General features: G+C 39.0%; 1 protein-coding gene across 4 annotated transcripts; it reads left to right on the forward strand.

Moving 5' to 3' along the window:
- Positions 1-121: 121 nt before the first annotated feature.
- Positions 122-20,940, forward strand: ZNF624 (zinc finger protein 624). Of its 4 annotated transcripts, XM_081219587.1 has the most exons (7): positions 4,744-4,791; positions 5,261-5,346; positions 7,277-7,342; positions 7,598-7,685; positions 11,439-11,565; positions 12,295-12,390; positions 18,504-20,940. In XM_081219587.1, the coding sequence occupies exons 5-7, from the start codon at positions 11,496-11,498 to the stop codon at positions 20,726-20,728; spliced, it is 2,391 nt and encodes a 796-aa protein (XP_081075713.1). In that variant the 5' UTR covers positions 4,744-4,791; positions 5,261-5,346; positions 7,277-7,342; positions 7,598-7,685; positions 11,439-11,495; the 3' UTR covers positions 20,729-20,940. The 4 variants fall into 4 exon arrangements, with proteins under 4 accessions (XP_081075710.1, XP_081075713.1, XP_081075711.1 ...); XM_081219584.1 differs by lacking the exons at positions 5,261-5,346; positions 7,598-7,685 and adding an exon at positions 122-187 and having other exon boundaries at positions 4,703-4,791; XM_081219585.1 differs by lacking the exon at positions 7,598-7,685.
- Positions 20,941-22,190: the final 1,250 nt, after the last annotated feature.

A 22,190-nucleotide genomic window follows, 5' to 3' on the forward strand; every position in this document is an offset into this window, starting at 1 on the left:
TGCCAATTCAAGGACCCACGCACAGAGGGGACGAAAGAGCAGAGCGGCGGCGCGGAGGATTCTGGGCGCCGTGGTCCCCGCCGGCTGCGCAGGCGCACTGCTGTCCGCGGCCGCCCGGCCGCCGACGCCATTGCTGGAAGCGTTCCCGCACTGCTCTGCGAGCGCCCTGTCCTCAGGCGGCCGCCAGGTACTTGTCGGTCCGGGCGCCCGGCCGGGGCCCCGCCGCCCCTCCCTCGGCGCTCGGCTCTCGCCTCCCGGCGGCGTCCGGGGCGGGGCCGCTCCCGGCGGAGCCCCAATCCCCGAGCTGACCCGCCCACCCCAGAGGCGCCTGGGGCCGACCTCCCTCAGAAGGCTGCGGCCTGGCAGCGCTGCGTCGGGGGGCCGGATAGGGTGGGCGCGCCACTGGCCCTTCCCCTCTTCCCGGGGCCGCGCCTGCACTGAGGGAAGAGGGGGCCCCAATGGGCCGAGAAGGGCGGTGCGGGAAGCAGGCGGGCTGGAGGACGGAGAACTTCCATCCTGGGCTCCGCACCCGAGCGGAGGGACTGGGGTTCGATAGCGGCGCTCTGACTGGTGCCCCCCCCCCTGCCTTTGGGAAATGGAGGCAGCCTTTCCTGCCGGCTCAGCTTCCAAATATGCAACACAGTTTGGGGAGTTTTGGGTTTTTTTTAGTTTTTTGGGCTGAGCCACGCGGCTTGCAGGACCTCAGCTCCCCGACCAGGGAATCCATCCCCGGCCAGGGCAGTGAAAGCTCCCAGTCCGAACCCCTGGACCGCCAGGGAATTCCCGCAACACAGTATTGTTAACTCTGGTCACCGTGCTGTGCATTATAGCCCCAGGACTGGCTTATTTTATACCTGGAAGTTTGTACCTTTTGACCACCTTCACCCATTTTCCCACCTCCTCCCAACCACCAGTCTGTCTCTATGAGTCTCGGGTGTTTTGTTTTGTGTTGAGGTTCCACATATAAGTGAGATTGCACGTTATTTCTGTGACTTGCTTCACCTAGCATAATGCCCTCAAGGTCCACCCATGTTGTCACAAACGGCAGGATTTCCTCCTTTTTTGTGGCTAATATTCCACTGTGGGCACGTGCTGCTTTTTGTTTATGCATTCGTGCATCAGTGGACACTTAGGTGGCTTCCACATCTTGGCTGTTGTAAATGATGCTGCAGTAACAGAGGGTGCATATACCTTTGGGAGTTAGTGTTTTCTTTTCCTTCGGATAAATGCCCAGAAGTGGAATTGCTGGAAAATATGGTGGTTATATTTTTAATTTTGGGGGTAATCTCCATACTGTTTTCCATAATGGCTGCACCAGTTTACATTCCCACCAGTGGTGCAAAGTGTTCCCTTTGCTCCATGTTTTTGCCAACACTTGTTATGTCTTGTCTTTTCGATAATAGCCATACTGACAGGTGTGAGGTGATATCTCATTGTGGTTTTGATTTTCATTTCCCTGATGATTAGTGATGTTGAGCACCTGTTCACGTACCTGTTAGGCATCTGTATGTCCTCTTTGGAAAAATATCTATTCATCCCTGCCCATTTTTTACAGCAGATTGTTTGCTTTTTTGCTGTTGAGTTGTATGAGTTCTTTTTATGTTTTGGGTATTAACCCCTTATCAGATATATGAGTTGCAAATATTTTCTCCTGTTCCATAGGTTGCCTTTTCATTTTCTGGACTTCCCTTTGCTGTGCAGAAGCTTTAGTTTGATGTAGTCTCACTTGTTTATTTTTGCTTCTAGTGCCTGAGAAGTCATCGCCAAGATCGATGTCAGGGAGTTTACTGCCTATGTTTTCTTCTAGGAGTTTTATGGTTTCAGACCTTATATTCAATTACTTAATCCATTTGGAGTTAATCTTCGTGTATGGTGTAAGTTAGGGGTCCAGTTTCTTTCTTTTGCAGGCCGCTGTCCAGTTTCCCCAACACCATTTATTGAAGAGACTGTTCTTTCCCCATTGTATATTCTTGGCTCCTTTCTTGTAAATTAATTGTAAATTTATGTGTGGGTTTATTTCTGTACTCTATTCTGTTCCATTGATCTGTGTCTTCTTTTTCCAATACCATACTGTTTTGATTACTCTAGCTTTGTAATATAGTTTGAAATCAGGAGGCATGATGCCTCCAGCCTGGTTCTTATTTCTCAGGATTGCTTTGACAATTTGGGGTCTTTCGTGGTTCTATACAAATTATAGAATTACTTGTCCTACTTCTGTGAAAAATGCCTTGTAAATTTTTATGGATACTGGATCGAATCTGTAGATTGCTTTGAGTAGTATGGACATTTTAACAACATTAGTTCTTTGAATCTATGAGCATGGAATATCTTTCCACTTAATGTCTTTAAGTTTTCAATGTATACCAGCCAATCACTTCTGTGGTTAAATTTATTCCTAGGTATTTTATTGTTTTTTTAAGCAATTGTAAATGAGATTGATTTCTTAATTTCTCTCTGTGATAGTTCATTATTAGTATATAGAAGCACAACAGATTTTGTATATTGATTTTATATCCTCCAACTATACTGCGTTTGTTCACTAATTCCTACAGCTTTTGGCAGGATCTGTTAGGGGGTCCTATATATAAAATCATGTCATCTGCAAATAGTGATAATTTTAATTCTTCCTTTCTGATTTGGTTGCATTTTATTTCTTTTTCTTGCCTAATTGCTCTGTCTAGAACTTCCAATAACATGTGGGCTTCCCATAACATATATTATGTTGAGGTACATATCCTCTGTACCCACTTTGTTGAGAGTTTTTATCACAAATGTTGTTGAATTTTGTCAAATGCTTTTTCTACCCCTGTCGAGAGGATCATATGATTCTTATCCTGCATGGTGTTAATGTGATGTGTCACATTTGTTGATTTGCAGATGTTGAACCATCCTTGCATCCCTGAAATAGATCCCACTTGATCATGGTACATGATCCTTTTAATGCATTGTTGAATTCAGTTTGCTAATATTTTTTGAGGATCTTTGTGTCAGTGTTCATCAAGGATATTGGCCTATAATTTTCTTTTCTTGTAGTACCCTTGCTTGGTTTTGGTATCAGGGTAATGCTGGCTTCATAAAATGAGTTTGGAAGTGTTCTCTTATATTTTTTGGAAGAGTTTGAGCAGGATTGGTATTTTTTAAACATTTGGTAGAATTCACCAGTGAAGCCATATGGTCCTGGACTTTTGTTCATTGGGCGAGTTTTGATTACTGATTCAATCTCCTTACTAGTGATCAGTCTGTTAGGTTTTCTATTTCTTCATGATTCAGTCTTGGTAGGTTGTCTGTTTCTAGGAATTTATCCATTTCTTCTAGGTTGTCCAATTTATTGGAATGATCTATTTTAGATCAGTGTGTCTTAAACTTCAGTGTGTGCATATGAATCACCTAGAGATCTTAACAAAAGGCTGACTCTGATTCGGTAGTTTCTGGAGTTGGGCCTGAGGTCTTGCATGTGTCACAAGCTCTCTGGTGGTGTTGATGCTGCTGGTCTTTATACTTTTGAGCACAAAGCTCTTGGATGTGGATTCTTTTCTTCTTTTTTTCCCCACTAGGCCGGATGTGGATTCTTAATGGAGGCAAATTGTACATATAAGGCAGGGACAGATTCAGCATAATTCGGCCTAGATTCCTTTGGGCCCCAAAAGCTCTATTGGGTAGTGAGAATGTCAAACTGTCTAAGAAACTCTTATTAAAGAGTAGAATTTCACAAGATTTGGAAAGCTCATTTCTCACTGTGCCACTGCTCTTTTATATGCCTTGCAGCATCATTCTACAACCATGCACTTGTTAAGAGAATGTTTACTAACCTCAGGCTCTTCTTGTTTTCAAACCAAACTCAGCATCAGCAAGGCCATATCTTTAACCAAAGACAGAAGGCAGAATCAATGCCTGGGGTATCTGAACAAGATCTCTGCCACCCTGTTTCTCCACAGTGTAAAGCCTTTATTAGGCATATAACTATTTTCAGTATAAAAGAACTACTGCTCAGTGCTTTGTGCATTGGATTCCACTTTCTCTTAAATCATTATTGTTATCCCTACTTCCTTTCTATTTGGGTTTGCCTGATATAGAAAGGATAGATAAAGATCTATTTGAATATGAGATTGAGAGAGGCATGTACAAGACTTCCAATATCTTTTAAGTTTGGAGTTGTGGTGTTCTCTTTACATGGAGCCAGAGGCCTGTGGAAGTTTTAGTGAGTTGACTGTTCCGAGGAAGGATGGGAAAAAAGAGATTACTGGATTATTCCACTGTTAGAGGAGGCGATGGTTGTGGCGAAGGAAGATGGAATTGTTTTCTTTCCCAGCAAGTTGAGGTAGTGGGGCAGGCGTGGCCTGGAACTAGACTGATCTGGGACCCTACACAGCTTGGGTAAAATATCAGTAGTCTAGTTTTTCTAAGCCTCAGTTTCCTCACCGGCGGAACGGGAATTAGTTTCCATTGAGTGACGTGACGGTCAAGTGAGAAAGTAGTTTCAAAGCTCCTTGTACAATGTCTGATCTGCCAGCTGTAACTACATTTCGTGGTATTAAAATCTCAAGCTCTACACTGGTAAGAATCATATTTCCTCGCCAATCGCGCAGGTTAATCTTGTGTTCTTTAGCAAGGTCATACTTATTTGTAGTGTCAACGTTTCAACTTGGTAAGTCTGAGATTTCCAAGGCAGGATTGGTTTTCATGGCTTATTTCTCTTTCTTAGATATGTCTTTGCAGGACTCCACTCTTTCCAGAGAGGGGAGCCCAGAGGAAGAGATTATGGCTGCTGTGGTTTTTTCAGTTGGACCTCTGGTAAGTTGGGGTTTCCTCTGCTTCTGACCTGTTGTCCTGCTTTGACAGCATGACTACTTTTCCTGAAGTCGTGTGACTTTACCTCACCCACACTCCCTTTGGTAACTGAATCAAGTTGTTTGATCCATGAAAATTTGGTTCATCATAGTAAAGCTTGTAATCTATAGGAAGATTCACTATGCATATTGAAACAAGTATCAAGACACGTAATCTTGCAAAAAAAAATCTGTGCTACCCTTAGATATGATAGGCAGTCTGGAAAATTTACTTATGACGTTAACTTTGTATTGTTCCCAGGAAATTTCAGTTATTTATGGGGTAGTAGAATGGAATATTTTCCAACTGGAAAATTTTGTTTAGGAAATTTTGAACAAAACAATACATGTGCATACATACACACACCCTTAATTCATAGAGACCATTCCCCTTGTGCCCACTCTTAGTGTTCTCCTCTTTTCTACCCATTAAGAAGTGATCAAGCTTAATAGATGACATGGAGAGAAAGAAGATGTTTAAGACAGTGCTTGGCTGTAGGGAGCTTACAGTCTCACTGAGGTAAGGCATACAAAAGAAATAGTTACATAATTTATTTAGGTGAATGATAGTTACTGAGCAGTATGATAAAGCTGATGAGTGCTTTTGTAAGGAAAGAAATGGGATATTAGTATGGGCTGAATCGGTCATGGAAAGCTCATGAGGATGGTTAGATTTAAGCTGGTACCCAATTACAAGTGGGATTTAAATTGTTGTAAATTATTTGTGAGGGTACGTCAGGTGAGAAGGCAAGGCTCTGAGGCAGAGAACAGTGAGTGAGCCAAGTGATTCAAGATGGAAATTTGTGAAAGATAGGACTGGAATTTAGATAATTAAGCTGAATCTTTTCATGTTTCCCTGAAGACATTTAAGTGTATATATGTATGTTTGTGTGTTTGGATGTGTTTGAGATGGGTATTAATGTGATTAAAGCTGTGTTTTAGAAGTGACTTTTTGAAATAGGAGATTCAGAAGAAAGGTAGTACCAACAAATATAATTTGTTACAGAAATAATCCATAATAACTTGTAGTAGTGATCTTTTATTTTTTGTAGCAAGAATATAAAACATGTAAATAGTTCTTAAGACATACCCTTGAAAAGATAAATGAAAACCAAAATGTTTCACTTTATCAGTAGATCTAAAGTATTTGTCTAGTATAGGCCAGATCAAACACATCTCTAATTATCAGAGGTTGAGGTTCACATCATCCTTAATTTTTTGGAAGCTGAATATTTGTACTTTTTTAAAATTAATATATTTATTTTTGGCTGCGTCGGGTCTTCGTTGCTGCACACGGGCTTTCTCTAGTTGCAGCGAGTGGGGGCTACTCTTCATTGCGGTGCACGGGCTTCTCATTGCAGTGGCTTCTCTTGTCACGGAGCACCGGCTCTAAGCCCGCGGGCTTCAGTAGTTGTGGCTCGCGGGCTCTAAAGCGCAGGCTCAGTAGTTGTGGCACACCGGCTTAGTTGCTCCGCGGCATGTGGGATCTTCCTGGACCAGGGCTTGAACCCATGTTCCCTGCATTGGCAGGTGGATTCTTTTTTTTTTTTTTTTTTTGGTATGCGGCCTCTCACTGTTGTGGCCTCTCCCGTTGCGGAGCACAGGCTCCGGACGCGCAGGCGCAGCGGCCATGGCTCACGGGCCTAGCCGCTCCATGGCATGTGGGATCTTCCCGGACCGGGGCATGAACCCGTGTCCCCTGCATTGTCAGGCAGACTCTCAACCACTGAGCCACCAGGGAAGTCCCCTGAATATTTGTACTTCTTAAGGTAAGAACTTGAAAGGGAAGAACTAAGATAACATTTTTGTCAATGAAATTTAATAGTTCTGTTACCCATAACTTTTAAAAATGGCACAAAAATCTAAAATCAGTAAGTACTACTAGAAGGTATAGTAAAATTTCATTTCATTTATGAAATCAGGTCTTTATAGGCATATAGTGTCTAAGATTTGGAAGAAAGCAATGTTGTGAGAGGTCCCTGAAATATTCTCTGAAAGAGTACTGAGACAGGCCCCCCCCAACCCCCAGACATGATCTTTCAGTTGTAGAAAACAGATAGTGTTAGTAGGTTTGGAATGTTATTCTTGAGCAAGATAGATTATTTCTGAGAAACAGGTTTCATCCTCATAGGAAAAAGGAGAATTATGTAGCATCTAAGACCCCTTATTATAAGTTTATTTTTGTTTTGATAGGTTATTTGTTAAAAGTCGCCTTTAAAAATTATGCAGTTGTATCTTTCTCAGTCTTGTGTGTATCATTGTCTCAAATGAGGTGAAAGAAGATTATGTTTGGATGTTGCTATGGGACCTTAATTTCATCCCTGAATAAAACAGTAAAAGAGGTGATCTCATATACACCGCATCCACAGTGGACTGGTGGTGCTTGCTGAGACTCTGTTGTAGGTAATAGGCAGCCTGTCACTGAGTGATCTTATCCTGTATCCCCTTAGAGTCCTGAAGTTCCCCAGCCAAATGAAGATCTTCTCCTTCAGGCAGAAGAACAAGAATTGGTAAAGGTAATATTTGGCATTGTATCTAAGGGGAATGAAGAGACGGCACCTCTTTTACTGCACTAATTCTTAATGTTCCAGCACATTGCAAGTTCACCATAAGAACCATCTTGCTCGATAGGTGTGGTAACCCCAGGGCTGGTAGCGTCATTTTGACATTTTATTTCTCTCAGTGGTAGCAGCCCTAATTTGACAGATGGTCACATTATAATTCCTAATGATAAAGTATCCTGTATCACATACTTCACTTCTTGCTTGCAGAGCCTCAAGGTAGCCAGAGGTGAGAGCTGAGGGCCTTCTTAGATTTTTCCTGGGGCTTAGCTCCAGATGGGAAAAGAAAACAAACGCAGTAAGTTCATTATAATTTGAGTTATGTGTGAAGTGATTAACAATATTAACAGTTTATGAACTGTCATTATCTCTCACATTAGCCATGTTTTATTATTAGTAGAATTATATAAAACATGCTTCACAAACTTTGAGGTCCTAATAAATAAAAAGATTTAAACAATTCGATAAGCATACATATCTGGACGGCAGAAAAACACTCCAGAGGAAATCTGTTTCTTCCGATACAGAGCATACCTTAGCCAAATACAGTCTAACTTGAGACCTTTGCCTGATTAGTCAGCTAAGTAGGGTTCTTAATTTACCAGATCAGAGTATAGTGCTTCTGAGTTTGAATTTTGGAACCAAACTACCTGGATTTGAATCGAGAGTTTGTGTCTTCTGTGAACTTAGGCAAGGCACCTAACCTCTCGGTGCCTCACTTTCCTTATCTGTAAATAACACCTTCCTTATTGTGAGGATTCAATCGTTACATTAAAAGCCTTCATATCAGTACCTGACAAATAATATGAACCATACTTACACAAAAGTAGAGAGAGTAGTTTGATGAATCCCATTGAACCTTCAACAGTTAACACCCATGGCAATCATATTTCATCTGTAATACTACCCTCCCTCACTGGTTATTTTGAAGCAAATCCAAGATATTATATAATCTCATCTATAAATATTTCATTATATATCTATAACAGATTTTTTTAGTTTTAAGTATAATACCATAATTACAGCTAAAAATGAACAGTAAGCCTTAATATTATCACATATTAATTTGGTATTTGTTTCCCCAGTTGAGTCATATTAGCTGATATTGTCTCTTAGGTCACTTTTAATCTAGAGGTTTCCCCCTCCCTCTTTTTTTCCCTTTGTAATCATTTATTGAAGAAGCCAAGTCATTTGTATTTTAGAGCTGTGATGTCCAATACAGGAGCCACTAGCCACATGTGGCTGTTGAGTACCTGAAATGTGACTAGTTCAAGTTGAGATGTACTGTTAACTTAAAATACACATCATATTTCAAAGACTTAATACAAAAAATAATGTAAATTATCTCATTAATAATTTTTGCATTGATTGCATGTTGAAATTATATTTTGTACATATTAGACTAACTAAAATATATTATTAAAACTAATTTCACCTGTTTCTTTTTATTTTTAATGTGACTGCTAGAAAATTTTAAATGCCATTTGTGACTTGCATTATATTTCTGTTGGACAGCATTGATTTAGAATTTGACACAATATGGATTTTATTTATTGTATCCCCATGGGGTTTTTTTACCATGCACTTCTGTCTCCTGTATTTCCTTTATATTGTTAGTTAAATCTAGAGGCTTGATCAGATTCAGATTTCGATTTTTAAAAAATTTTTTGGCACTGGTATTTCATATTTCTGGTATCTACTACCAGAAGCTACATAATGCCTAGTTGAAGCCTCTTTGGTGTGTTAGCAGCCACTGATAATCCTTTAATTCATTAGAGGTAGCAAAATGGTGATATTCTAACTTTTTCATTCCATGTTCACGTATTAGCTGGAGTACTTCCATAAAGAGAAACCTCCCCTTATCAACCATCTGATTACATTTTACTACTGTGCAAACTATATGTACTTTGCGTAGGAAAAGGAGGGCAAAGGGTTAATTCTTTCTCTTTATTTACCAGTCTCCAGGCATTCTCCAAAGATGATCAATGAGTATCCTTAGAGTTTTATAGTGAAATCATAATTTTAAATGTATTAGATATATTTTTGGGTGGAGGGGGGTACGCAGGCCTCTCACTGTTGTGGCCTCTGCCGTTGTGGAGCACAGGCTCCAGACGCGCAGGCTCAGCGGCCATGGCTCACGGGCCCAGCCGCTCCGCGGCATGTGGGATCTTCCCGGACCGGGGCACGAACCCGTGTCCCCTGCATCAGCAGGCGGACCCTCAACCACTGCGCCACCAGGGAAGCCCTGTATTAGATATTTTTGAAGCCCACTACAGTTATTGTTCTTATGGATGTTCAAATTGTCCCAAATTTGGCCAGTGAGAGCCTCTTGAAGTTGTCTCGCAAGTCTCAGACGTGATCCTAGTACTAGTCTTTGATAGTTTCCTTGCTTTTTATTTTGACAGAAAGTTCCAAGCCCTGGTTTCTTGTAGCGGAAAGTAATCTGTAGGGGCCACAGTCTAGACTGCATAATGGTACCTTTTTGGTTATTGTTTATAGACCTATTGAGTGGATGAAGATAGGAAGTATGTGGCCTGTTTTCCTTAAAATACTTCATGAGGGCTTCCCTGGTGGCGCAGTGGTTAAGAATCTGCCTGACAGGGCCTCCCTGGTGGCGCAGTGGTTGAGAGTCCGCCTGCCGATGCAGGGGATACGGGTTCGTGCCCCGGTCTGGGAGGATCCCATATGCCGCGGAGCGGCTGGGCCCGTGAGCCATGGCCTCTGGGCCTGCGCGTCCGGAGCCTGTGCTCCGCAACGGGAGAGGCCACAACAGTGAGAGGCCCGCATACCGCAAAAAGAAAAAAAAAAAAAAAAAAAAAAAAAAAGAATCTGCCTGACAATGCAGGGAACAGGGGTTCAAGCCCTGGTCCGGGAAGATCCCACATGCCGTGGAGCAACTAAGCCCGTGCACCACAATTACTGAGCCTGCGCTCTAGAGCCCGCGAGCCACAACTACTGAGCCTGCAAGCCACGACTACCAAAGCCCGCGCGCCTAGAGCCTGTGCTCCACAACAAGAGAAGCCACTTTAATGAGGAGCCCGCGCAACGCAACGAAGAGTAGCCCCCATTCGCCACAACTAGAGAAAGCCTGTGCGCAGCAACGAAGACCCAACGCAGCCAAAAATAAATAAATAAATTTATAAAAAAAAAAAAAAAATACTTCATGAGTTTATACCAATATTTCCCATGCAATTTTAGATTGTACATAATCTCATTGTACATAATCTCATTGATATTACATTTATATCTTCTTTCTCCCATGTCAAATTTATTAGTTCTCAACGATATCAATACTAATTTGCTTTATCCAACACTACACATGCAACAGTTACAAAATAACATTTCCATCACTGCCACCAACAATAATGATTATTTACTGAAAATGTGTTGTTTAGTTTTTTACAGTTCTTTTTCTCCTCAGGATATATCTCACAAGAGATATACAGAAAAATTACTGTGTTTTAAAGATACTCAAAATAGTTCCTCTCTGATGAATGTGTATGCCACCAGCTGGTTTCATTTTACTTTTAATATTTAGAAATTGCTTTTTTATTTAGTTTTTCTTTTATAATAATATATTTACATGGTTCAAAAGTCAAATCTAAAAAACAAGAAATATTCAAGGGAATCTAGCTTCTATTCCAGTCCTCTTCACTCTGTTTTCCCCTCCCTCCAATAGGTAACCAGCCATTAAAACAATTTTATGGCTCATTCTTTGATTTTTTTACAAGCATATATACATATATTTTATATCCTGACCAGAGAAGCTCCCCAAAGTCCCATGATTTCTTATTTTTCTTTCTCAGATAGGTAGCTTATAATATTCTATATCTATAATCTGAATGATAAACTGTGTCTTTTATTAAGCCATATTTTATAGAATAGAGCTGAAAAAGAGTTGATATTATGCATAAGGCAGGATTTTGAGGGAGAAAAGATGATTTGGCTGGAAACTACTAGTTTTCTAGTTTTCTTCCCCAGTTTTGTATGTATTAATCTGCCTAATATGTCTAACTGTACAGTCTCTGAGTGATCTCTGTATTTATTTTAGGAATCAGTGACATTTAAAGATGTGGCTATAGACTTCACACTGGAAGAGTGGAGGTTGATGGACCCTACACAGAGGAAACTGCACAAGGATGTGATGCTAGAGAATTATAGGAATCTTGTCTCCTTGGGTAAGGGTAACCTCCAGGTTTATGTATCTGCCCACTGGACCAGGTTTACTGAAGATACAGACCCTCTAAAGTACTTAACTGAATTTTGGGTTAGAATTTAAGCATTAAAATCTCATAATCTTAGGGGCAGGGGCATATTGTTGGGAGTTATGCTGTCTCTTGCTCTTAACTCAGTGGTTCACCCATTGTAGAGTAAGAAATACATATTTCATTGGAACCTTGGAGATTATTGACAGTCCCTCCTATTTAGGACTGTTTTTTCTAGTCACTTCCATAAGACTTATCAGTGCATCTAGAAAGAAAGGAACAAATATGTCTATTTTCTTTCTAAACTGAGATTATCCCCAAACCTGGGATCATCATGTTGAGCTTCTTTGAGGTACCTTTGTAATTCCCTACAACACTGCTGTACAGTAAGTAGAGTGTTCTGTGATGGGAATGTTTTGTATTTGTGCTTTCCAGTGTAGCAGGCTCTACACTGTGGCTGTTGAGAATTTGAAATCTGGCTAGTCCAACTGAAGAACTGAATTTTAAATTTTATACAATTTTAACTAACTTAAATTCAGAATTAAATATCCGTAGGTGGCTATTGTCAGCTGCATTGGACAGTGCACCCCTAGAACTTCTTGTAGTAACCACTCTGCACAGAAGATCAGGATCTGAGACTGAATTTGGCCCTAGTTCTTGCTCACAGGCACAATCAAATCCTATTCATTTTTCTCTGAACAGGGCTTGCAGTTTCCAAACCAGACATGATATCTCATTTGGAGGATGGAAAAGGACCATGGGTGGTAGTGAGAGAAACTTCAAAAACCCCCTATTCAGGTGAGTTAAGAACCAGGAGGTTGGGATTTCTTTGAAGTCAATAGGTCATGGATGGAGCAGAACATCTGAAATATTTTGGGGGATATCTTTGCTCAAAGCTATCTCAAAGGAAAAAATTCTCCCCCTCTCTTCCTCTCTCCCTACACCTCCCTCCCTCCTGCCTTCCCTCCCTCTCTCCCTCTGTTTCCCTCTCCTTCTCCCTCTCCCACCATCTCTGCCCTCTACTTCTAGTTCCCATCACATCCTACTTTACTTTCTTGGGAACATGATTTTCATAATTGTTCCTTCCTTCAAACATGCATAAAATATCCCTTTCAGTTCTGTCCTCTCCATTTAACCTTACATTTTTCTCATTTGTTTAACCATCATTTGATATCCCTTCCTTCATTAACTTTCCTGAAAGTGCTTTCTTAAGGATCACCACTGATTTATTTTAAGCTAAACCCGTTGACTAATTATTTAACTTTCTTCACCTACATGCCTGCTGAAACTTTAGGGGAACCCTCCTTCTGTCCTCCAGAATCTTAACTAATTGAGAATACAAACAGTAAATCAGTTGAGAATCAAAATACATTATATATCTATTTAACCAATATCTATTAATATTAAACAATCAATATTTAATACTTATCTGTATACTGTGAACTGAGTTAAGTACTATGTCTACAGCAGTAAGATGGACCAGGTCCCTTCTCTCATGAAGATTAAATTTTCAGGAAATAGATAATTGACAAGTAAATAAACAAAAGCAAACTAAATAATGCTTGTAATAACTTAGCCATGAGGATACGAAAGAGTAACTTGGATGGGGATGAGGGTGCCTCCTTCAGATAGTGTGGTTGGGGAAGGCTTCTGAGGAGGTGACATTTAAGGTGAAACTTGAAGAGTCAGAAGAAGCCAGCCAAGGCAAGAGGAGAAGAAGAGCATTCCAGGCAGCAGAACATAATGTACTGAGTTCTAGAAATCTGAGGAAGCTGCCTGACTGAAGCATAAGGAGAGGGAGACTGGTATAGAATCAGATAGTCAGACAGGAGACTGCTTATTCAGGGCTCTGTGGACCATGTTAAGGAGAGTGGGTTTTAATCAAAGTGAGTGTGAAGGCACTGAAAGGTCTTAATCAAGGATCGTTGGGAAATAACCCTGTTGATGGAAATTGAACTTAAGGGCATAAAGCAGGTAATCAGTAAAGAGGTAGTTAAAATAGCCTAGGCAGGGATGTCCCTGGTGGCGCAGTGGTTAAGAATCCACCTGCCAATGCAGGGGACACGGGTTCAAGCCCTGGTACGGGAAGATCCCACATGCCGCGGAGCAACTAAGCCGGTGAGCCACAACTACTGAGCCCATGTGCCACAACTACTGAAGCCTGCACGCCTAGAGCCCATGCTCCGCAACAAGAGAAGTCACCGCAATGAGAAGCCCGCGTGCCGCAACGAAGAGTAGCCCTTACTCTCTGCAACTAGAGAAAGCCCATGCCACAACAAAGACCCAACACAGCCAAAAAATATTTTTTTAATTAAAAAAATTAAAAAATAGTCTAGGCAACAGACTATAGTAACTTTGATTAGGGTGATGATGGAGATGGAAAGGAATAATGGATTCTAGATCATTTGCATATTTATTTTATTGTGATGCCATCCATAACTTGCACATGTGTTACATATATTATTTTTATATCTCAGATATTATATATGTATTTTTAGAGAGTGAGTGAAAGGTAGACATTGGAGATAGTTTCGATGACTCTCTAGAGAAAGCCCCCCTCCATATGAAGAGGGAAGGAGAAATGGTGCAGTGGCTGGAAGAAAGAAGGAATAAAAAAAGAAAACTTTTATTTTTGAGATGGAAGCTTTTCTGACGTGCTTAAGTGCTGGTAGGAATGATGTTCCAGTGGAGAGGGAGAAATTGATGTTGCAAGACAAAGGGAGGGTCACTGAAGAGCTAAAGTGCCTGAGAAAGTGAAAGGGCATAAAATCACGAATGGAAAAGGAGAGATTTACCCTTGATAGGCAGGGAGGCCACCTCTTCTGCAGTAACACTAGGCAGGATGGAGAAGATGGGAGCAGATATAGGTCAACTGGTGGTGAGAAGATTGAGACATCCTATGATAATAGCTTCTTTATTCTCAGTAAAATACAAAGCAAGGCCATCAGCTTACAGTGAGGACAAGAAAGAGTTGTGAGGGACTTCCCTGGTGGCACAGTGGATGAGACTCTACGCTCCCAATGCAGGGGGCCCGGCTTCGATCCCTGGTCAGGGAACTAGCCCACGTGCATGCCGCAACTAAGACCTGGTGCAACCAAATAAATAAATAAATAAATATTTTAAAAAGAAAAAGAAAAAAGAAAAGAGTTGTGAGAGAGAGGAAGTTAGAAATTTCATGGAATTCACCAGGGAAACCATGTTGGCCTAAAGCTTTTATTGAGGAAGGTGTTTAATTACAGCTTCTATTACTTTTGTAGTTGTAGGACTATTCATATTTTCTATTTCTTTTTGTTTCAGTTTAATAAGTTGTGTTTGTCTAGGAATTGATCTACTTAATATAAAATTTAAATTTGGGGGCATACTATCCTCTGTTTATCTTTTAAATGACTATATGGATCTGAAGGGATGTCTCCTTTTTCATTCCTGATACTAAATTTTTTGTCTTCTCTCTTTTATCTGAATCAGTCTTGATAGGATTTATCTATCTTATTTGGCTTTTAAAAAATAATTTTTAATCCTTGCTACTGTGTATTTGATTTCTGTTTCATTACTTTCTTATCTTTCATTATTTTTACCTTCTTAGGGTTTAATTTGCTGATCTTTTCTAACTTCTTGAGTTGGATACTTATTGATTTTAGCCGTTCTTTTTTGCTAATGTATTTAAGGCTATCAAGACTGCCATACTTTTTTTATGTAACACCTTCATAATTATTGAGTTCAAAGTATTTGATCATTTCCATTGTGATGTCTTTGGCCCTCAGGTTATTTGGAGGTATTTTCCTTAATTTTGTACCATCTGGGGATTTTCTAATAATCTTGTTTTAAGTTCTACTGTGGTCAGAAAACATTCTCTGTATGATTTCAGTCTTTGCAGGTTTCTTGAAATTTGCTTTGCCACCTGGCCAATTTTTGTAAATACTCTGTGTGCACTTGGAAAAATGTGTAGTATATAGGTACTGAGTGCTGTTCTAGATATGTCAAGTTTGTTAATTATGTTGCTGAAGTCTGTCTTCTTGCTGATTGTCAGCTTATTCTATCAGTTACTGAGAAATATTTTTTTAAGTCTCCCACTGTGAGTATAGATCTGTCTGTGTCTTAGTTCTTTAATTTTTGCTTTATGTATTTTGAAGCTGTGTTCTTAGGTAAAAACAAAGTCAGAATTGTTATATCTTTCTGGTAAATTGGATCTTTTATCATTATGAAGTGTCTTCTTTATCTTTGTTAATTGTTTTTGCCTTAAAGTCTATTTTGCCTGATAGTAATATTACTATAGCATCATTCTTTTTATTGTATATATGATATATCTTTTTTATCTGCTTACTCTCATCTTTTATGTATCTTTATATTTTATTTCTCTTATAATTGCATTTTGTTAATTTTTATTTTAACTAATGCGACAATCTGTATCTTCTGGAGTTTTTAATCCATTTGTACATAATACAATTATATAATGTTTAAATCTACCCTCTACCTGTGAGAGTATCGTGCCTTTTCTATATTCTTTTTCTTCCCATTCATGCCTTCCTTTTGATTTATCATCTTTTATTTTTCTATTCCTCTTGTAATCAGTTGGAAATTATAAATTTTTAAGTTATTTGTTTAGTGGCTACAGATTTTCCCAAACAGTACAAGAATCTTGAACAGCTTATTCAGTTTAACCTCAATTATACATTATTGAAGTTATGTATTTTAATTCTGTATATGTCAAATCTCATTATTAATTTGTATGCAGTCAATATTCATTCAGATTTACTAATGTTTCCCTTCTCTTTCTCTTCATTTTTTTCTTCATTTCTGAACTTTTACCTAGGATTATTTTTCTTCTACTTAAAGAATGCCCTTTAATATTCTCCTTTATTCAGATCTGCTGGTGTTATATTCTCTCCATTTTTCTTTTTGCCTAAAAAAAATTCCTGTCACCTTAATTGAATTGGACATTTAAATGAGCTGGGTTTTAATCCTTGGGTTCTAGAGTTTTCTTTTTTGGTGACCCTGAATTCAAATCTTTGTCTAGCCCTGTGAATCCATTGAAAGTTCTACTTACCTTGAGTTTTAAAATCATAAAGCCATTTTACTAACCACAGAAGATTTTGATTCAATTTTTAAAAAACATTTAGGTATGATTACCTGGAAATAAATTAGAAATTTATAAGAAGTTTAAAAGTGTTTTAAAAAGTGAAATATTAAGTTCACATATACAAACAAATTGTTAGACCACCACCCCCCAGTATAATTGTTTAAGAAAATTTTGAAACTGTCAGAAATGTTCTTAAGACCCATAAAAAGGTTGCAAAACTACCCTTGATAATAGTAATTATCACTATTTGTAATATTCACAGCTGTATTAATTTTGACTAGCTTGTTCAGCCTACTTCCTGAAAAATCAAAGTGTCTCCTTCCACAAATGTTCTATAAAAAGTTACATATAGAGGGGCTTCCCTGGTGGCGCAGTGGTTGAGAGTCTGCCTGCCGATGCAGGGGACACAGGTTCATGCCCCGGTCCGGGAAGATCCCACATGCTGCGGAGAGGCTAGGCCCGTAAGCCGTGCCGCTGAGCCTGTGCGTCCGGAGCCTGTGTTCCGCAATGGGAGAGGCCACAACAGTGAGAGGCCTGCGTACCACACACACACACAAAAGTTACATATAGAAAAGGATATTTTTTAAAAGGAATATGTATATATATATGTATATGTATAACTGAATCACTTTGCTGTACAGCAGTAATTAACACAACATTGTAAATCAACTATACTTCAATATAAATAAATAAATAAATTTTTTAAATAAAAGAAAGTCTACTAAATAGAAAGAAAAAAAAAGGTACATATAAAGACTTGAAAAAGCTATTCTGACAGGGAAATTTGAGAAAGCCCTCATGAAAAAGCTACTGAATAGGGCTTCCCTGGTGGCGCAGTGGTTAAGAATCCGCCTGCCAAAGCAGGGGACATGGGTTCAAGCCTTGGTCCTGGAAGATCCCACATGCCGCAGAACAACTAAACCTGTGCACCACAACTACTGAACCTGCGCTCTAGAGTCTGTGAGCCACAACTACTGAGCCCACGTGCCACAACTACTGAAACCCACGCACCCAGAGCCCATCCTCCGCAACAAGAGAAACCACCGCAGTGAGAAGCCTGCACACTGCAACGAAGAGTAGCTCCCACTCGCCGCAACTAGATAAAACCCGTGCACAGCAGCAAAGACCCAATGCAGCCAAAAATAAATAAAATAAAATAAATTTTTAAAAAATAGCAAATAGGGCCTCCCTGGTGGCGCAGTGGTTGAGAGTCCGCCTGCCGATGCAGGGGATACGGGTTCGTGCCCCGGTCTGGGAGGATCCCATATGCCGCGGAGCGGCTGGGCCCGTGAGCCATGGCCTCTGCGCCTGCGCGTCCGGAGCCTAGGCTCCGCAACGGGAGAGGCCACAACAGTGAGAGGCCCGCATACCGCAAAAAAAAAGAAAAAAAAAAAAAATAAATAAAATAAAATAAAAAAAAAATAGCAAATAATGAGAACAAGTAGAAAGTATTATTTAGGGTGAATGTCTGGTTTGTGGAGTAAGTGGAAAGCAAGGAAGTAGTTACAACTTAGGAAGAATGCTCTCTAAAGAATTTGACTCTAAAACGAATGAGAAAAGGAGGAAATATTTGAGAAACTTAGATTGTAGAAGGGTTACCACAAATGAATTTTTTTAATAGGATAAAAACTCCTTGAATTTACTGCTTTGGTTCTTTGCTCAATCAGCCTTGCTTAACACAATCTCCTCCTCCCTAGAAAACAAGGGCAATTTGCAAGCAGTTAAAAACATATATTCATTATCAATTCAAGATTCCCTTCTGTTTTCCTGTTTAGTGTGATGTCCTCAACCTAGGAAATAGGAGTCATTTGATTTCTCTCTTTTTTCCTCCCAGAGTTGGAGACCAAACCTACAACCAAGAATGCTATACCAACAGAGAATATTTCTGAACAATGTTTATCACAGGAGACCATAGTAGAGAAACTCATAGAGAAAGGTCTATGGGACACCAAAATGGGAGGATTATGGAAATGGAGTGACAGGATATTGAGATTGCAAGATAGTCAAGAAAGTCATTTGAGTCAAAGAATAGTTAAACACAAGAAAATCCCCACTCTTAAAAAAGGCTTTAGATTTGGATCTGTTCTTTTTCCAGAACCAGGAGTTATCACAGAAGACCCCCACAGCAAATACCAAACACATGAGGAAAATTTTACAGAGAATTTAGATTTGATTACAGATACCCATCTGGGGAAGAAAATGTGCAAGGATACAGAAGGCAACAAAGTCATAAGCCCTGCTTCAGAACTCACTTTAGAGAAAAAAAACAATAATAAAGAAAAACCCTATAAATGTAGTACATGTGAAAAGGCCTTCCGTTATAGGTCATTACTCATTCAACATCAGAGAACTCACACTAAAGAAAAACCTTATGAATGTAATGAATGTGGGAAAATGTTCAGCCAGCCTTCTTATCTTAGTCAACATAAAAAAATTCACACTGGAGAAAAGCCCTATAAATGTAATGAATGTGGAAAGGCCTTCATTGCTTCTTCATCCCTTATGGTGCATCAGAGAATTCATACTAAGGAGAAACCTTATCAGTGCAATGTCTGTGGAAAATCTTTCAGCCAGTGTGCCCGCCTTAATCAACACCAGAGAATTCAAACTGGAGAGAAGCCCTATAAATGTAGTGAATGTGGGAAAGCTTTTGGTGATAAATCAAAACTTGCAAGACATCAGGAAACTCACAATGGGGAAAAACCCTACAAATGTAATGATTGTGGGAAAGCCTTTAGGAATAAGTCATATCTTAGTGTACATAAGAAGACCCATACTGAAGAGAAACCATATAAATGCACTGAGTGTGGGAAATCTTTCAAGAATACCACAATCTTTAATGTTCATCAGAGAATTCATACTGGAGAGAAACCCTTTAGATGTAATGAGTGTGGAAAAGCCTATAGAAGTAACTCAAGCCTTATTGTACATATAAGAACTCATACAGGGGAAAAACCCTATGAATGTAATGAATGTGGGAAAGCATTCAATCGTATAGCAAATTTCACAGAACATCAGAGGATTCATACAGGAGAAAAACCCTATAAATGTCACGAATGTGGGAAAGCATTCATTAATTATTCATGCCTTACTGTACACCACAGAATGCATACAGGAGAGAAACCTTATAAATGTAATGAATGTGGAAAGGCCTTCATGCGTTCTTCATCTCTAATTATACATCAGCGAATTCATACTGAGGAGAAACCTTATCTCTGTAATGAATGTGGGGAATCTTTCAGAATAAAATCACACTTAACTGTACATCAGAGGATTCATACTGGAGAGAAACCATATAAATGTACTGACTGTGAGAGGGCATTTACCAAGATGGTAAATCTCAAGGAGCACCAGAAAATTCATACTGGTGTGAAACCCTACGACTGCTATGATTGTGGAAAATCCTTCAGAACTAAGTCATACCTTATTGTACATCAAAGGACCCATACTGGAGAAAAACCATATAAGTGTAATGAATGTGAGAAAGCTTTCACTAATACATCACAGCTTACTGTGCATCAAAGAAGGCATACTGGAGAAAAACCCTATAAATGTAATGAGTGTGGGAAGGTTTTCACAAGTAACTCAGGCTTTAATACCCACCAAAGGACACATACCGGGGAGAAACCATTTAAATGTAATGACTGTGGCAAAGCATTTAGCCAGATGGTACATGTCACAGAACATCAGAAAATCCATAGTGGAGAGAAACCCTATAAATGTGATGTCTGTGGAAAAGCCTTCAGGAGAGGTTCATACCTTACAGTGCATTGGAGAACACATACTGGAGAAAAGCCCTATACGTGTAAGGAATGTGGGAAAGGCTGTATTACTCTATCACAGCTAACTCTACATCAGAGAATTCATACTGGGGAGAGGCCCTATAGATGTGAAGAATGTGGAAAAGCCTTCAGAACTAACTCAGACTTCACTGTACATCTGAGGATGCACACTGGAGAAAAACCCTATAAATGTAGTGAGTGTGGAAAAGCCTTTAGGAGTAGCTCAAGCCTTACTGTACATCAAAGAATACATCAGAGAGAAGCTCAATTAATATAGAGGACAGTAAATTATCATCCAGATATGACAAGAATCTTAAAAACTGTATATTTTATGAATGTGGGAAAATGTTCAGGAGCAATTTGCCAGAAAGTACACACTTCATAAATATAAGAATGTAGAAAAGCAATTGGTCATATTTAAATCTTAGAAGTTATAAGAAACTTCATAATAAAAAGGGCAAATGAAAGCCTTCATCCAAATTTCATATTTTATTCATTTAACAAATTATCTTTGATGAATTGCCTATTTTTTTGCCGATTTTCTTATTGGTTTATATTTCTTATAAATCTGGAGGTGCTCTTAATATATTTGAGATATTAATCATTTGTCATATGTGTTGCAAATGTTTTTCTTAACCTAGTATTTGTCTTTGTACTTTTTTATGTAGTAAAAGATTTTTAAGTCTTTAGTTTTTCATAGTAAAATATTTACATCTTTTCCTTTTTATATTCTTTATTTACTCTTTTAGTAATCCCCAGGTTATATGTAGTCTCCTAAATTTGTTTCTAATATTCTGATAATTTTATTTTTTACATTGAAGTTTTAATCCATCTGGACTAGATGGCTCTTCATAGAAGAACAACTCCAAATGCATTAACCTATGAAAATATTATGAACCTAAATAAACAATACTCAGGGAAATGCAAATTGAAACAACCAATGATATGTTACTTCCACTTCATGGAGTTGGCAAAAATTAAGAGATCTTTTGCTAGTGGAGTTTGGCAAACCATATACTCTTACCAAATGGTTATATCAACTTACATTTCCACCAGCAATCCAGCGGTATATATTTTTTAGATTCTTAAGTAAAATTTTATAAGCACTTTGACCCAGCAGTCTCACTTTTGGGGAATCTGCCCCACAGAAATAATAGCATCAGTGCAAAAGCATATGTATAAATAAGGATGTTTATTAAAGTATTGTTTGTAGAGACAAAGAAGAAACCCAACTGGAGACAAAGTGAATGCCAATTAATAGGGGAATGGGTGAATAAATTGTGATATAGCCATACCATGGAAAAGTATGAGAGTAATTTTTTAAATGAGTTATAGCTACACTAGTTGACTTGAAGGTATTTCCACAATTTTTTGATAAGTAATTGCTTTATTACAGAGATGTATATGTACAAGATTTCATTTTTGTTAAAGTAATGGTCACATGCATTTATATATGCATATATGTGTGCATGTGATTAGATGAGCATGGAAACAAGTATGGAAGAATATACATCAGGCTGTTAATATTGGTTACCCTGAAGTGAGGGAGAAAAGAAGAAGCAGTGATATAAGTGGGGCGGGGGGGGCAACTAGGAAAATAGAAAAATGTAAATGCAGTATGTATAGTATGAAACTATGTATTTGTGTGAACTTTTGATAGCCGTGAATGAAGGGACAGTCTCCAAAAACTTAATGACAGTTGTTTTAGATTTGTTGCAGAATCCAGTGTTTTTTGTTTG

This window comes from Mesoplodon bidens (genome assembly GCF_964165515.1).
Source record: "Mesoplodon bidens genome assembly, chromosome: 19".
Classification (NCBI taxonomy): Eukaryota; Metazoa; Chordata; class Mammalia; order Artiodactyla; family Ziphiidae; genus Mesoplodon; species Mesoplodon bidens.

What these genes read in the sequence shown, in the direction of transcription:
- ZNF624 (XM_081219584.1), top strand. Translation starts at nt 4,705, where the DNA reads ATGTCTTTGCAGGACTCCACTCTTTCCAGAGAGGGGAGCCCAGAGGAA. An exon ending in AAGAACAAGAATTGGTAAAG is followed by an intron (nt 7,343 to 11,438) that starts GTAATATTTGGC and finishes TATTTATTTTAG; the next exon opens with GAATCAGTGACATTTAAAGA. An exon ending in TTCAAAAACCCCCTATTCAG is followed by an intron (nt 12,391 to 18,503) that starts GTGAGTTAAGAA and finishes TTTTCCTCCCAG; the next exon opens with AGTTGGAGACCAAACCTACA.